At 41.8% G+C, this 17,758-nt stretch overlaps 1 protein-coding gene and 1 long non-coding RNA gene across 4 annotated transcripts in view; one reads left to right on the top strand and one right to left on the bottom strand.

The window, feature by feature from the left end:
- SEL1L (SEL1L adaptor subunit of SYVN1 ubiquitin ligase) overlaps window positions 1–2,662 on the bottom strand; it is a 36,080-nt gene extending 33,418 nt beyond the window's left edge. For 2 of the 3 annotated variants that reach the window (XR_012586796.1, XM_074585437.1), the window contains exon 1: window positions 2,491–2,654. Coding sequence is in view for 2 of the 3 variants with exons in the window: in XM_074585437.1 (XP_074441538.1) it covers window positions 2,491–2,581 (91 nt within the window). In the remaining variant the exon portion in view is untranslated. Of the gene's footprint in view, window positions 1–2,490 lie in introns of all 3 variants that reach the window. The other variant, XM_074585436.1, reaches the window with a different exon arrangement.
- Window positions 2,663–3,614: 952 nt separating this feature from the next.
- The window catches only part of LOC141742650 (uncharacterized), a 275,873-nt gene continuing 261,729 nt past the window's right edge, over window positions 3,615–17,758 (top strand). Inside the window, exon 1 of the long non-coding RNA XR_012586799.1 lies at window positions 3,615–3,812. This is a non-coding gene — a long non-coding RNA (uncharacterized LOC141742650). The remainder of the gene's footprint in view (window positions 3,813–17,758) is intronic.

The following is a 17,758-nucleotide window of genomic DNA, read 5'->3' on the forward strand; positions in this document are numbered from 1 at the left end:
GATATAGGTCAACCCTCACCCTGAATACAAATCTTTTTTCCAGTCTCCTTGCAATTGCTGGCTAACTATTTACAAAACTTAGTCTCCAGCAGTCCCTCTATAGGAACTGAGATTCCCTATCAGGCAACAAGTTTAGGGAATGTTTTTTAGTTAGGTAAGTAAAATCAGAAGGGGCGGGGAAAGCCATTATTGGCTTTTGAGAGAACAGATACAGAAGTTTCCTACAAGTATATGACTGTGCTCATTTGTCCTACCACTTAACGAGACAGTATGAAAACCTCTGCCTATCACCGAAGTCAGCTATGGAAGATGCAGGACAGTCAGAGGAAGGAAGCATCAGCTCCTCTCTTCAGGCAGAATGACAGAATTTCTACCTCTTAGTCTGCAAACACAGGGAAAACACCACAGGAATGAAATAATATCAGCAATTGGAAAAAAAGATTTTTTTTCAACATTCTTAATGAATGGTAACAGAAGAAGCAGAAGGCCATGACTGCTGTTAACACGCATAAGATAGCCAGCTTTGGCTGGAACACAGAGTTTCCAATTCTGTTAGCTGATTTTGCCAATTCCCCATGGACTCCTTAATATTCTTTCCCCAGCCCCCAGTGTTCAACTTCTTCATAATCTGTATTAATATTGTATCTTTAGAAAAAATAGTGCCCATTTCTTTAGGCCTGAGTTTTCATGCATTCAGCTCAAGTTTTCAATAAATTGATTTAAGCAAAGTTTATGACTATAGAGTTAGGGTTTAAAGCTATCGTTAAAAGACTCACTACTAAAAAAAAAATCCTCATTAAGAACATCTTCTGAACTCAGGAAATGTAACACTCAAACCATTTTTACTCATCCTTCTTAAAACCCCTCCCTTCAATGTACTCACATTCCAGATGACTGTTTCTAGACCAGACATTAGGAATGAACAGGTATTCACGGACGCATTTAACACACAGTCTCTAGGCTTATGACAGACTCTACTAGAGAAAGTGTTACTCTTACTGTAGGAAATCAAAACCTCAATGAAGTGATGATGTCTTATTTTCTTTCAGAATGATTCTTGACAAAAATTGGAGGAAGAGAGGTCTTCCTGTTCTAATCTGCTGCCAAAAGCTGGACTCTGAACACCCTCTCCTAATTAATTCTGGATATTAATGAACAGTTTTACCTCATAGTAGCGATTTACGTTTGGCAACAGCTCTTAATCCTTCATGTACTGTACCATGTGCTTTCTTGGGCCTACTAATTGTATTAGTTCAATTGACTCTAAATATATGCTTTTTAAAGGCTGAATTAAGCTATTGGATCTTCATATTCACAAACACAACTTTGTGATAGTGGAAAAGCAGTCAAGACAGAACAGTTGCATGCTAGCACAGCTATAGATGCACACTTGAACAGCCCCTAATTTTGTCACCTAACTTCCACATACACAACAGATGGTTCATCTGACATGAACAGTCTCATCTCACCTTAGCTTTTTTCTTTATATACACTCATAGTGAGAACACATTATTCAGAGCCTAGGTACCTTTCTCTGGCTGCACAGAACTTGTACATATCCTTTCTACACCTTGGGAAGTGCCCTGCTGGCATATAACATTACCTACAAAATTCCTATAACTGTGCTTGATATCCGATCTGAACTCCAGTAACAGAACTTTAAATTTCAACTTCTTACTGCATACATGAAAACGAACCCAAACCACAGAACTTACCTCTAGAGAAAACATTACTTCCCTGAAATACCATTGACAGCCTAAAAGCACATCCTCAGTAGCACTGGATAAGGCTGTCTACTAAAGGAGTACTTTCTAGCTTTAGAAACACTATATGAATAAAAGTATTGCACATTTCCCCCACCCGCCCATGGTGCGAAGGGTGTGGGAGAAAGGAAAGGAAGTAGATGACAACATATGAGAAGCACACAAAGCCCAAACTGCATAACAAAAAAAGAAGCAGGAAAAAAATATATCACAGCGACATAACGCAGGCCCCAGAAATGTTCTCGATATATTTGCATGTGAAAACTGTTCTGATAACGCTAACGTCAGCACTATCAGCTCCTCAGCAGGAAAACACGTAGTAGGAAGGAAAAAAAAAGTCTCATTTCAGTTTTGAGCAGAGGAAGCATTACAAGGTAGGCTCCTACCGAACTGTTTAAAGGCCGAAGCCAGACTAAGCAACGCGTTCACCCCTGTCAGGCCTACCGAACCGCCCCCGGTGAGGCAAAGCCAGCAGCACAGGGTGAGCGATGGGCCCGCCACCCCCGGCCACGCAGCTGACAGCAGCCCAGCTCCCTTCCCCTCCACCGCCTCAGCGCCCTGGCGAGGACGGCGGTGCCCCCGCGCACCCCAAAGCCCCAGCGGAGCACACAGCATCCCGTCCCCAAGGACGCAGCAGGACCCTCCCGTTTCCCCGCAGCAGGCCACGGCGGGGGGCAAGGCCGCCGCCGGGCTCAGGCCCAGCGGGACACGGAGCCCCGGTACTAACCGGCCGCGGCCAGAGTTCCGGCCCAGAGCGCCGTCAGACACAGCACCAGCGTGAGGCTCAGCACCAGCCCGAGGCGCGCCCACCGCCCCATCCCGCCGGGAGCCTGAGGAGCCGCCGCCGCCGCCCGCCGCCGCTGAGGGGGCTCCGGGTCCGGCTTCCTTGCCCCGCCCACCCCCCCCCGGCGCCGACCAATCCGCCGGCCGCGCCGCCGGCCAGCTACCGACCGCTGGCCGCCGCGCACGCACGGCTCCGTCGGGCACGCCCTCCTCTTGGCCAATGACATCACAGGACGGGAAGCACGTGCCTCAGAGGGCGTAGCGGCCGCGCGAGGGCGCCCTCTCGAAATTGCGGCGCCGATTGGCTGGCGTGTCCCTTCCTACAAGGCCCAGGGCGCCTTGCGGCGGCCATGGCGGCGCTGGTGGCCCGCGGACGGTGCGGGGCACGGGCCAGCCTGCCACCGCCCATAACCCCCCGCGCCGAACCGCTGAGGGAGTGGCCGTGCCGCCCGGCCGTGAGGTGATGCGGTCGGCGGCCGCCCGGCACAAGTCAGAGCAGTAGCTCCAGCCTCTCTTTTGGGGAACCTGGAAAGGGAGGTTAATGGTTTAGTTTAATTTACTAAGCCTTTTTTTTCTTTTCTTACAACGTTTTTATTCTCTGCCAGTAGGTTTCTACATCAGCCTTTTTTTTTCTTTCCCCCCAGTGGGAAACTGAAGGGTTTATGACTTTAATTTGTTTCTAAAAGCAACAGGGAGCCCTGTTTCAGACAATGGAATTCCAGGTGGCTGAAGAGACTCTTGATTAGCTGTACGGGAAGCAGCAGTAAATGAAAAACCTATCTAACCCTGCATAGCTGAAGCATGTGGAACTCACAAAGAATGCAATTAGTTGAACCTTCCCTTCAGAAAGGTGTCAGCTCTGGGAAGGGACTGTGGGATGCAACTCTGATTCTTACAAGAATCGCATGTCTCTGTAGGCCAGTTAAAAAGCAACAACAGGCGAGGAAAGGGAAGCAGCGTCCCAACCTGCAGTGGACTGAAACGCGTCGTGGTAGTTGCAACTTGGTAGTAAGTGTTACTCCATCACAGGACCATGCTGTTAACACAATACCATCTAAATAGCGTTACGCCATCTCATCTCTACAGTTGTGGTCTCTGCAGGGCGAGAGTAGCCGCCAGTGGCCGTGGGATTTTTTTCCTGTGGGAGAGGACTGTGGGACATACAGTCCCACCCCAGACTGGCTGAGGGGTTTTCTACTGCTGGGACCGGCTCTGCAGTCAGGGGAGCACCCGTACCGCTCCACCTAGGATGCTTCTGAGTAGCATGTAAGTGCCTTGCGCAGATCTAGTAAGTGCTTTTGATTCTAATGAGGAGAATGCTGAGTACTAGTTAATTTTTTTTTCTAGCTACAGTACATCTATAACAGTGTCCATCAACTTAGACAAAAACAAGCTGCACTATGGTGTAGGAGTGCTATTGTTCCAGTACAGGCCTGAGGGGGTTTCACCAGAGCTTCCCTGTGCTTGGATCAGACCAAAGTTTAACCTGTGTGCTAAACAGAACCATGTTAAAGCCTGCCTGCTTGTGAACATTGCTGCCCTGAGAAGAGCGGAGCAGCTCAGCAGTGCTGGGGCCGGGGAAACCCCCGAAGGGCAATGCCCATGTTCCTCTGACCAAGGGGTATCAGGTGCTGGGGCGGGCTGATCAGAGCCCTTCTGGTGTTCAAGACTTGAGGGAACAAATCCCTCATCAGCCCTCCTGCAAGCAGGGGTTGGACTAGGGGATCTCTGGAGGTCTCTTCTAACCAAATTTATTCTATGTCTAAAGCTCTGTGTGCTTGGTTAAGTGAAATGGAGGAATATGAGGAAAAATATAATGAGGGAAGGAGATTTTTTTTTCTGAAATAATTAATCGCCTAAATAAAAAAAAACAAACAGATAATAATGCAGACTGAGTTAGTTCCAATTACTTTAGTCTATGCTGTACTCTAAGAGTGTGGTAAATTTATTGCTGCCTTTCCATTTATGTGTGCAGCAGCCATAAAATTCCTATTACTTTTCTTAATCAGTTTTGCATTTTCTTCTATGAAGCCTTGAATGGAAGCTTAGGTATTTTTGCTGTGTTCCTTTTCTATACCAAAATGTGGTGGTCTTTTATGGACCAGTCCAAATGACTGGCAAATAGTAAGGGCTCAAATTGTATCCTTTGTGTTTTAGGTATGCTTAAGTTTAGTTTCTCAAAGTCTGAATCTGAATTTTCAAGAGGTTTTTGAATTTGACCTATTTAAATACTACCTGCTACTTCTATGGCATGATGTAATATTAGTCATTCTCCAGGTAGGAGAATGGAAGTGTGTGAGTTAAAGTTTTGAGTAGTTTAGTGATAGGCATGAGAATTTTATGAGTATTTCTCATACTCTCTTGCTTGACTTCTGTCTCTATAGTTTGATCACACAACTTTTTCCTTTGTAGCAACACCGCTTTTTTCTTTGATTGTGGAAACTTTCTTGTATTACATTTTTTTTTTCTTAATGTAAAACTGCAAAAGTGGGAGAGGTATGAAGCTTGGTGCATTTTGATGAGCATTTTCCCAAGAATTATGCTTGCAGGGTATTTTCATAAAGTTCTTACAGCTTGCTTTAAAAAAAAAAAAAAAAAGGAGCAAGCTTCAGCCACCTCTCAGGGAAGATTTCTGTCCCAAAATATCCTGGCTTTCTGGCAGATTTTTCTGACAAAAAAGGACACATCTTTCCTTTTTTTTTTCTATTAAAGTGCAAAATATATAGTTTTAGACAGACTAATTTTCATAGTCTTTTAATGATTTTTTTTTGCTTTTCTTTGTTTTACTCTGTGTTTTTGAAGTTTCTGGACACATCTTTCTGAGGAAGGGGTTACAAGGAGAATAACATTCCTAAATCTCCAGTGTTCATGGCTATAGGAGAGTTGTGATTCCTGCAAGGCCCATATGCAAAGTAAGAGACATAATACAAATGTTAATTAAGCAACCTGAGGAAGCAAAGGTGAAAATTACCAAACTTAATATCACCTGATCTGTGATAATCAAGTGTCCAAGCACAGGGAATGAGGGAGAGACAAGCAGTGATGGAGAGAGGAAGGAACATTCTTCCATTTTATGTTAGAAAAGAAGTTGTTGGCATGGCTTTTGTGAGAACTCCAGTCAAGAGGAACAAGAAGGATGTACCTCTAAGAGCTGTCAGCCAGTCCAGACTGGTAACAAATTGTAAAGTTAATTAGCCAACATCGTGAACTACAGGCATTCACATAAATAGAAATGCAGATAGCCAAGTACTATTTCTCCTGTACAGCTGGTAAGGGTTGAAGCTCATTAGTGAAAACATCAGCTTGTGCTCTCTAGCTTCCCAAATAGATCCACATTCACAGACGTCTCTAATATCAGTGTGGGCTCTAATATCCGTGTCTAGACCCTTGGCCCCTGTGTGGTAATGCAGGGCTTCCCCTACTTAGCAAGTGGTTTGGCTTGATGTTCAGTAGCAAAACAGATGCACACGCTCATGCGCTGTTCTCTCGTGCACCTCTTGCTCATGCATCCCTTGAATTTTAGGTCACCAGGTGGTGGTTTAATGGCAGTGCATGGACCCTGTGTCCCTTACCTGGTTACTGACTCAGACCTGGAGTCTTCTAGATATAGATCTTCTACTTCCTAGCTAGTCCAGCTTAAGGTTTGCTAGCAAACTATGTGTATGTGCGAGCAGAACTAAATTCCCTCAGGAAATTCAAATGATCTGGTCTCTCCAACTGCTGGCACTTAGATCTATGGGCCCTGTGAGTCACTGTCCCCATTCCAGTTGCTGGAGCTTAGACCCCAGCAGCACACACCCCGCTCCCAATGGTGTATGATCCCCTTCCCAATTGCTGGCACCCAGGTCTCTGTTGTACTCTGGTCTCTCTGTTGTTGGCACCTGGATCTGCAGGCCTGGTGACCCACGGTTTGTTCTCCAGCTGCTGGCAGTTACACATTGTAGCACTCGTATAGGATACAGTGAGATTACAAAGGCAAAGTCGATAATAGGATTTAATAAGAAGATAGGATATACTGTGTTGATCAAGTGTAGGGCTCAGAGAAGTGTCCCATGTTTTTCCCTCTGCTATCCATCCTTATCCCTCAGTTTCCTTGCCTTGTCACTTCCCAAAAAGATCCCATAATTTTTACATAACCCCACAAGTTCTTTCTATTATTCCATGCTTTTGGTACACTCCCACAAACCCCCTCAAATATCCCATCATACTCACAAAAATCTTGATTTCCTTCCTATTTCCCCCACCCTAAGTATGCCTGAGTAGTTCCGTTTAAGGGCCCGTCAATCAGTGACTGAAGAGTTCTGGTCTTTGTCTATGTTATTACCTGCTCATTAATGTTTGCGCATCTGTTTACTTTATTGCTTTATCGCCTTCCTTGTTGCTTGTTATTTCTATTACACTGGGTAGTCCTTAACTAGATAGCTTAATGAACCAGATGCTCTTACATTCTATGCGCTCTTAGAGTGGCATAGAGAAAAATAGTCTTGTTTGGTTCAGGTCCTGGAATCATACTGCTTTTTGTATTGGTTCTGGTTTTGCCTCTGCTGTTGAGTTACTGCTATCACTTGCTTTCTTTACTGCTCATTTTCTTAAGGGAATAGCTCCAGTTATCTTCAGTGAGATTTCCTGTAGGATTTAATGAAACCTGAGTATTACATGCTTACCAGAGTTGTAATGTTACGGTCCCAAGGGCATGAGTTGCTTGCTTGTATAGATTTCTTATGTCTGTGAATTGTGCTGCAAGCTTCAGCTCTCTGCCTAGTGTGGAAACCTTCTGGCAAGGACAGTTGGTGTGCTTGCTCTGAAAATAATGTTATCCAGTTGGCTGTGTGCTTAATGTCCTGTCTTTAGATGACAATGAATAGCAAACACAAATGAGTTTGCAGTGTGTTACAGCATAACAAATGCCAGCCTACTCCAGAGATGTAGTGACATTGGGCCAGTCTGTGTAAAAGTCTGGTGTTTCTATTTTAAAAAAGCATTTTAATTATTGAAGTAATGCTGTGTAAAATCAATAGTTCTATTCTGGCTCGTGAATTTCGGAAGCTGGATAAAATGAGGAAAATAGTTTTATTTAGAAGAAACATAGTCCGACAGTTAAGGGTCTATAATTGGAAATTGCAAGAGATAGGCCGTTCCCTTTCTGTACTGCTGCACATACATGTGAATTTAGGCGTATTAGGGTGTCTTTGACTTGATTTCCTGAGAGTTGTCTCGTGACTTGCAGTGCAGATGGAAATTAAAACTAATGCTGTCTACAGCCTAAAATTCCATATATGTTGCACTGTACTTGCACTTATAGATGTAGTGGTTTCAGTTATATTAATGGCAATTTCTAGTGTAACCTGAATTACTTTAAAGTAAGAAAACCTCAAAGGGACTGAAACCCTTCAAGGTAAAATAGGACAAGATAATGAGTACAGCATGGAGATGCGCTCAGGGGTAAGTGGGACCTGGATATGATGTTTTCCTTTCCAGCTCATGAGTCCCTTTCTTTAAACTTTCTGTGCTGCCTGCAGGCCCAGGACAAAAGCGCAAGCTCTGGTCAGTGATGAGGTGAGCAGGCAAAGACGCACGGTGGATATTCATGATGGGAATAGGGTTGGGTATTAACTGGGAAACATCCCCAGAGCTGTAATTCTGTGGGAACACAAAGCCAGATGAAGGAGAACGCATCTCTAAGAATGTTGTATTTTGCTATATTGACCATCCCTTAGCTTTCTGTGAACTCTTGGATATCTAATTTGTGTTCACATTGTGGCAAAGAGTTAGCTCATAAGTATGGTTATTTACTATTTATATCGCTTTGCTTAGAAAATTTGAATCATTCAGCTGGAAAAACAAAAAACAATCACAAGGTTTAAACTATCCATCACAAATAAACAATCTTAGCACTCATGCAGGGTGTAATTTATTCAGAAATATGATGCAACAAACACTTGCAAATAATGAACGTGCTTGGGGGAGTAGTTTTTTTTCTGAGGTTATTTGGGAACAGAAAATGGTAAAATCTAATGATCTGTATATATTTAGAAACACATATGTAGAAATAACTTGTATCTAAAAGAACGTAAGACTTGACAGATTAAGAGATCAATATTCAGGATGGATGTCAGCCCACCCAAGACCGTTTGAAGTGCATCATCAGAGAACTAACTTTGAGGGTGAAAAATGGTACTAGTAGGGTGTTGGGACCGAGGGGTATGAGTTGAGCTCTGGTCCTCAGGAGTAGAATAGCAGCACAAGTTTTGCCAAGGGATATTTGGAAGAGTTTTGAGGAGAACTTCCCCATTGCAGGATTAGGCTGTTGTCATGCCTCGGTTCTGTAGCTGCCATGAGTGAGGTGGTGTAACTAGTTCTGTGCCCACGGGGCAGAACGGGCCACTGGACTTTGAAGATGGCAAGATGAAGGTCATTGGTTGCTGGCTAGCTGTGCAGCCGTATTTAATTGCTTCCACCGAAGCCTGTACTGGTGTTACCTTGCCACCAAATTATGTTGTCACATGGATTCACACAAAGTTTCTCCTGCCATCAGTTTCCTTGTCAGTTTTCTCTCTCATGTCAGGCCCCAGATGCCCCAACAAGCTGGCCTGCTTAAAGGTATTCAGGCATGATTCTGGTGGTAAAAGCATGTGGTAAGGGAGCAGGGGAGTAAAATCAGGCAGAATAGTGTGCTTTTTGAGCTTTGTTTTGGCTGTGAAAATCAATGTTCAGTTTACTAAAAGCCATTAAAAAGGCATTTCTCTGATCAGGCATCTGAGACTTGGAGGAAAGCTGGACTGTTGTCCTGGGGAGGAAATGGTGATCAGATGTCTAGTGAGATAGTTATGGAAGAGTATCAGACCTTTTTTATTTTAAATATATTTGCTTTGTTGAAAAGGCTTTTCTCTAATGGTTTAGCTGCTCCTGTTTATGGTTTAACTGTAGTTACAAGTGTAAGCTGCAAAGTGGGAAGGTCTTGTATGCAGTGTGTGAGTGAACTGTGGTTGAGTTTATACCGAATTTAACGTTTATGAATTCATGTAATCAGGGCTAAGTGACTTTAAGGCTTTTGCCTACTGGAGAGTCACAACTGTATCCCCTACCAAGCAAATGGGTGACAACATTAATGTGTACGTGTTGCTGGTCCATTTTAATGGGCTGTAACTTCTGTAACAGTCATGTTACTTTTGACTGAGCCAGAATTGCGCCAGTGCATTAGGCTCATTTTGTATATTCAGTGTGTTCTAAGGAGACAAATCAAAGCCAAATGAGATCTGGAAGACACATCACTGTACCATTATAACACTGTGGTTGGCTTCATAGGCATGGCCTTTAGTGAGGTCATTCTAATATGGTTACACAGCTTTTGGCTTATAAGTGACTCATGTTTCTGTTTTTCAAAACCCGAGTTAGATGCTATGTCTGTAAGAGACAGCAGGAAAATAAATTGAAATTAATTTTGCTTTTTGCTGCGTGCCACCTCATAAAATCTTGGGCCTTCTTAAAGGACATACAGGTGTCACAAATAGCTTTCGAGTTACGGCACTCAGGTTAAGGTATCACCAGTCAGAGATGATTTAAGACGGATTATTCATCTCTTGCTGCAAGAATTTGAGCTTGCCTACAGGATTGAGCAGGGCAAGCATCCATCACTTCACGCAGTGGATAGACAGGTGACTCTCACAGTGGGAATGAATACAAACTGCACTTCAGATTTTTTTTTTTTTTTTTTTCCCTCTGGTGTCATTGTGAGTTTTAAATGTTTGGTGTATCAGTCTTCTGACTTGACAGCATTCCCTCTGGACAGTGGCACTGGCCATCAGCTCACTTCTCTCATGAGGCTGGTTTTTGTCTGCTGAGCTGCTCTGTAACCCACAGCTCACGTACAGTTTTGATGGAGCTGAGTGTTCATGTTACAAACTTCAGTATGCTCAGCTGTAGACTGCCTAGATTGGAGATCCAGCTCTCCGTTTGTTGTGCAGGAGGAGGAGCGCTGCAGTTCAGGTTTAAGAGCAATTTTCAGTTTGGCAGAAACCTGTCTTTACTGCTGCTTCTGCCATACGTGCCGCTTTAAGATTAGTAATTGGGCATCTTTCCTCAGCAGTGCCCGCTCTAAACATTGAAGTAAGATCTTAACAATTTAAAGTAACTCGCTTGGGGGTGTAAATTGGATTTGTCCTCAATTATGGGGGGGGGCCCTTCCTACTGAAGTACTCAAGTTCCCTGTTAGGTACTAACCTAAAATATACAATTCCAGATATCTGAAAGCTGGACACCCCAGAAACGATTTGAAGGTGCTTTCTCCTATGTTTATGTGTAGGACAGATTTTTCCAGATGCGCCCGGGAGGGGTGAAGCCCCCGGCCCTGCTCGGAGCGGTCGGTGGCGGCTGCGGGCCGCTAGGTGGCGCTGTGGCGCCGGCTGCCCGGGGAGCGGGGACGGGGATGGGGGGGACAGGGCTTGGTGATGCTTTTACAGGCGTTCACGGTGTTCCTGGCATCAGGGAATCGCTGGAAAGAGAGGAAGGGATCTGCGGTTAACCTCACCTAAAGTTCTGAATGTCTAGCATTTGCTGAGGGGCTTCCGTTGTCGGTTATACTTGTCAAGTGGATTTCGTTTTGGGTGTCTTAAAACACCTTGAAGGCTACTACTTTTTAAAGATTGCGGAGTACTGGAAGCTTCAGCAAGGGTACTGCTACTTAGTATCCCAAAAAACAACATGAAAAGCTTTTCTGCTTCAGTATCCACTTTTTGAGAAGTCTTGCCTTAATCTCTCGAGAATTTCATTGCTCAACTGTGAAATGGCATTAGTAATGCATCCCTTCTTTACTGAACAAGAACCTGCTCGTGGGGCAATAGTCAGATATTTTGATAATAAAGATCTTTAAATCTCTAGGTAAACACCACAAAGAAAGTAAATGCAGGGCAAAATTAACTTCAGTACAGTGAATAACACGTAGCATCATTGTGCATAGTCTGCCTCACCAAGTTGTGGAATAATAGTTTTCTTCATAATGATTCAGAGACTTAGACGTTTCAATCTCTAAACATTTTTGAAGCGTCTTTATCTCACTTCTGGGACTGGGAAGTATTTGTATCAAAGGCATGGGGAACAGTTTATGCTTTTGTGGTGCTACACTTTTTCTTTACTTTTACTCTTTTTTTTTTTTTAATCCAGATGGGGCCGACTTCCTGTGGTAACTTTGTTTTCACTTTTGAATTCTGAGCAATTTAGGTCTCAAAAAGAACTTTATTTTGAAAAAGCACGCTTTTCTGACTTGGGACTGAAAAACAGGTGAGTGTGTGATACGACACATTCCAGACTGACTGTTGCTAAGGTTTGCTTTCTAATTTAAACCTGATCTTTCAGACTTGCTGGAGATGTAACTGAAGCTTGATGTTACAAGTTCTTCCAGTTTCAGTTTTGCAATGATTAGTGTTCACTTTTATCTCAAGTTTTATCTCTTTCTTCCTAGTTGTTTTTTGACTGCTGAAGTGAACCAGCATATTGTGAGGGCAGAAATAGATCAGCATTTAACCTATAGTGTACCTGCTAAAGAAAACTTGCTAGCTTTTTTTTTTTTTTCTTTAAAAGAAGCTATCTACACTGAAAGGCCTGTATGTTCTGCTCTTTTGCACATGGAAAACATAGTATGGAGCTTCAAATTAAGTGAACTGTATGAACACTTGTTGGCTATTTTTTTCCATACAGCTCTGGTAATGTGTTCAGGTCAGACGCTGCAAAGAACTGATTCTACACCTAGCATCACCTGTTGGAGCAGTGCCTGATTTCAGCTTGTGTGTCATAATTGGAGTGGAATTTTGGATTACTGAGATTTTGCTGATGGATGTTTTAGAGGAAAGATTGAGGAAGGGAAGAAAGCCCTATATAATTTAGATAATCCGTTCCCCCTTTCATGAGGAAGGATTTCTTCAGAGTTTCTTGTCCCAGTAAGTGGATGGATGAGCAATGAAACGTGGACTTGATTACCTTGTGTAACTATGTAATTCTTCACTACTTCAGCATGCGAAAATGTTGGGTTCTCAATTGAACAAACAGAAAGGGAGAGAATAAGACAACAAAAGATTACAGTTATGCAGAGACTTCCTTTATAGATGATGTACATCATGCAGATACCTGTGGACAGTTGCGTATGTGGATATTTTATATTATTTTTTTCTTCTCTCTCTAAAGAGAAAGAGGAGGTTAGCAAAAGATGCTGTGGCTTTAAAGAGAATGAATAAACTCTAATCTCATGATAACACTGTTATTTTGTATGTATTTTCTAGTCTATTTTGTGGAACAATAAGATAGAGATACCGATTGGTATGTTCTCTTTATATTAAATGTCCCAAGAGGAGGAGCAGTTCAAAGATTAGAGTGTCTTTGGGCATGAGTACTACAATAATAAAATTCTAAAAAAGAGAAATAAGGTTGGAGACAGCCCTAAATATTTAGGGCTGTATATTTAATTGGCTGCAACTGCTGCATTACAGACATGTCCTATGCTTTTCTGGATCTAATGGACTAGTGCCACTTGAGTTTGCTTCCTCTACCATGCTGAGAGTTTGTGCCTGAAAAATAGTGTAGTCTGCTGATTCCCTGCTTTAAACTCAAATTCTCCCAAAGTTTGTGGAGAAACAACTCAGCTCCATGATTTGTTTTTTAGTTAGTATGAAGTTAATGAGCTGAGCCTTGACTTTGTGCTTGAACTGAGAGTGGCTTTTGTTCTACGGTCTGGTTAGCATAACCTGTGCATAATAGCTATATTCCAAGGCCCAGTATTATGAGTTAATGGGTAATCTCATTACATCTGAAGTTTCTGTCCTTCCTTCTGACTTGCAGACCAAGAAGCTATTACCTTCATAATCAGACACTGGTCAAACTACCAAACAGGTACCCATTTCCTGAAGTCTTCCTGATGAGTAGAGACTGCCATTACTACTTACAAGTAGCTTAAAGCGAGGGCAGACCTGCTTGTGTAGCAGGAGCGTTAAGTGGTACGCAATTAGAGTGTCATAAACCTAGTGCTCCTACCTAGTTTATATAATTCACAGGAAATGACAAAATTACCTGCTTGTTCCATTCTTCTCCTTCAGGTGTATATAAATGTATATATAAAAACCCAACAGATATTTAGTCCAAGATTAGAAATGGTAATAGTTAGAATAAGGTATTTGGCCACACAGGTTCCTATGATATCCACTGCCTAGTCATATAGACCACAATTTCAAAAAGTGGGGTCCTATGATTTCTAGCCTAGCCAATGGATAGGTTCCTAAAAAATTGTTTTGACACTGAAAGATCCTGAGTACCTTCAGTTCTCAATGTGAATGTAGTCATCTGACTATAGGACACCTAATTTGAAAATGCCAGTTATGTCAATCTCCCCATCTGTAAAATAGAAATATTAATTAGATTAAGATTAATAAATTCAAAAGAGACTTGTGATCCTTGAGTAATCTCATGGAACTATAATTATTATAAAACCTATCATGCATTAAAAATCTCTTTATAGCTTTAGAAAGGAGGTGTTGCTGTCAAACATTTTTTCCCCTTATGCTGATGTGTTTACTTGTACTTTTGTCTCAGAAAAAAAGAAATAACAGACATCTGACTTTGTAAAATAGAATATTGTTTATGTGAATTACAAGTAACAGACTTTGCTCATTTCTGTTAGGGTTGCTAAAAATCTTGGTTTGAGATGTAATTAGTGAGACAGATTTTTTTGGGACAGAAAGCATCAAGTTAGAAAGCAGTGTAACTATTCACATAGCGCCAGTGAAAGCATGTGCCTTGGAGGTTTAGTACCTTTTAATTAGAGGTTACTGGTTTGAATCCAGCTCAGGATAATTTAGTCATTTGGTATAATTTGGTTTAAAGGCCTATGCAAAATGAGTCTTAGGTCAGTGTAACTGTAATTATCTACAACCACAGTTTTGTTGTTTTCCTTAACCAACAGCAATTTTCTTAACTTCTCTAAACAGACAATAGAATTTTAATATGGAAAACATCTTTCTAGCTGGTAGCAGGGTAGAAAAGGACCGAACATTTAAGGGAAATTGATAGTCTTCTCATTCAGATAGCTGGCATCATTAACACAGGATTAATGCAGGGGGTTTCATCCTGCAAGAACTCAGTTATTTTGATCTTCTGAAGCAAACTTTGAACTCTGTGAATTCTTACGCCATGTGAATAATCTTCTGGAAATGCATGGCATCACTGGTAGGTAAAACCAAAGTGTGGTGAATGCTTTACTGAGTCAGACTTCATAAAAAGAAATATATCTAGAAATATGGCTAAATGGAATCTGTTTTTTGTTCTACTTCTCCAGTCCGGATGAGAACATGGAACAGGCTGCCCAGGGAAGCTGTTGAATCACCACTGATTCACTGGAAGTATTTAAAAGACGGGTAGACGTGATGCTTAGGGACATGGTTTAGTGGTGGTTTTGACAGTGTTAGGTTAATGGTCGGACTCAATGATCTTAACGGTCCCTTCCAACCTGGACAATTCTATGATTTAGAAGCTTTCCATTATTATTTTCAGGTCAGCTTTGTGTGGGTTATTTGAGTCATTCCCTAGTAGCAGTTTTTCCATCAGATCATATCATATGATAGATGTGTTATTTTTTTGTAATATAAAATGTAATGGTACATAATAGGTTCTTTTAGCATGAACTGAAAGTTAAGGAGGACGCATTAACTGTCAACATGTTGTCACGTATGAGTGGTTTGTGACATGACTGCAAAACGTAGTTGCGCAAACATATTGCCTCTCCCTTTCTGTGTTTTTCCTGCATCTACAGTATGAGACGCTGGTCCCCTTCTCCCTGCCAAAATAAGCAATCATCCCTATTTTTCCACAGAATAGGATGCAGAAAGTTATATTTATTTTCTTTTTCAGTTTTGAGATGAGAAAATTAGAAGCACAAGAATGTCAGACGGAGCAGTTTTCAAGAGTCTCTTTGTAGTTCTTTCAATTGCAACATCCATCTTATTAAAAAGAATGTCTAAGCCCTTTGTACCACCTATGCATTGCTTTTCCTTTTCTTCTTGATCTGACGGAAGAGTACCTTAAGCCATGCCAACAGCAGTAGTATGAACTTGCTTATTTGAATTAACGTGGGCTAAGGTATGTCTAGTACAGAGCTACCAAACTAGCTAGCTCTGGTCGGGTGGTTATTCTGGTGCAGCAGCATGGACCCTAATGTGGGTAAGTTTCTACTGCTTCCTGATGGATTAAGCTAGTCTTTGCTGAGCTCCAAGTGCATCTGGTAGTTAACCACAAATATCGGTGTTAAAGCCAACATGAGTTATTTTGTTCAACACTTAGAAAACACATAACTGCCTACTCGTTTCAGTAACCACTGTAGTGAAAAATGCTAGGTTCTAGCTGATCTGCAAGCTTGGAACAAGAGTCTTAACAAATTTCTTTTCAGTTTCTCTCAGTTTTCTATCGTTTCACATGATTTTTCTCTCCCTACTTAGGCAAGCGTGCCTTTGGGAAACAAACAAGTCTACATTGTAAACTTGCTTCCAGAAATTTAGCAGCCTGCTTCTGGAAAAGGCAATTGTGTTGATTCAGTGTGAGTCTTTGAGGTTGCAGAGGAACATGCCAAGTTCTTTTCCGACCCATTAGCTTCATTAAGGATCGATGAACCTGACCTGAGCATAGCTGGGAACTGTGAAATAAAATCATAATATTTCTCCGTTTCTTTTACATCTAAAATGTAATGCCCTTTACATGCCCTAAAATCACAGGGCTTAACCCCCAATAGTTTTATTTTTTGAAACATAAAATAAGTACTTCAACAGCTGCAGCTTAGTATGAGTAAACAGAGTATGCATGTGAACTACAGTGAACGTACATCAAATTACCTGTCTCATACATGATGTTACCATGCCATAATCCTGAGAGCTGTATGAGGTCTTAAATGAAATTACATTTAGAAAAGTAGCTATGCAATTCTCTTGCACTTACACATGACTTCTGATAAGATAAATGTCAGATTTAGAGAAGAAATGTTTTATGTGTATTCTGGTTAGGTTTTTATGAGATGCTATCTCAGCAAACAAGAAATTGAATTTCAAAGGGTAGAGGAAAGGGACAAAGCACATATGACAAAACGGACTAATTCTGCATGTCTTGTCTCTCAGACTGTCTACTAAATTCCTTTTCTCCCAGTGTGCTTTAAATAAGAGCAGGAGAAATGAGTAAAATTTGTTGACTAACCTTACAGTAAAATCCTGTGGTGACATGTTCTTCACATCAGTTGTGATGTGTACAGAAAGAGCTGGGGTTTTTATGCTAAGGTTTTGGGAGAAATAACCCCAGGCCTGTAGGTGCCAAGACAGGACTTTCAGAAGTTTGTAAACTCCTTGTGCAAAGGAGTTTAGATTATGCAGCTAAGCAGAAGCTGTAGAAACCCCACCAGCTGACTTGCCTGAGCAGTTACAGTGCTGTCATTGTGAACTCTGAATACTTAAGCCAGCACTTATGTCCACTGATGTGGACTAGAAGGAAATACTTGTCTGGATAATTACAAATAGCAAACATCTATAAAAATGGCATGGTCTTTGTGGACAGTTTGAATAGTGAAAGAGCTACATTTGGAGACTAAATTGTTTATTGTGAATTGCTCTCCCAGCTCCTCTAGTAAGTGATCTCATATATCAGTGTTCAGGGCTTTCTCAAATAAAGCAAACCAGTCTGGCGCGGTGCCACTGCCTCACTTCCATTCACATGCTATTAAGTTTGCCACCAGCATGCATCTTTCTCTCCTTGGAAAATATACGGATGGGCAGTACTTGACATTCTCTTTCCCTTTCCTTCTCTTAGTTTGAGTCAAGCTCCCCCCACACCACAACGATCATACAATTTTTTTAGTATAATTGAAAAATGTCAGTTGCAGCCTTTCTTTGAAGAGTTGCATCAAGAAAAGTACTTTTTCTACCAGCTTTTTTTTTTTTTAGTAATCTCAGTCATGGCAGGAGTTTGTTTTGTTCTTGTTTTTTTGTCTGATAAGGAAATTTCACAGACTAATCAGAAGACTGTGGGTAGGAACATTTAAAGTAACTTCTAATTTCTGAAAATATAAGTGTGACATAGCTGAGGTCTCCTGAAGCTATTACTCTGCACTGCCATTGTCAAACCATGGAGTTATCGTGGTTTTGCAAAGATAAACAGTTGAACAGTCAGAAGACAAGGGCCGTTCAAAGATTGTGATC

The sequence above is a fragment of the Larus michahellis genome, chromosome 4, assembly GCF_964199755.1.
Source record: "Larus michahellis chromosome 4, bLarMic1.1, whole genome shotgun sequence".
NCBI classification, from domain to species: Eukaryota; Metazoa; Chordata; class Aves; order Charadriiformes; family Laridae; genus Larus; species Larus michahellis.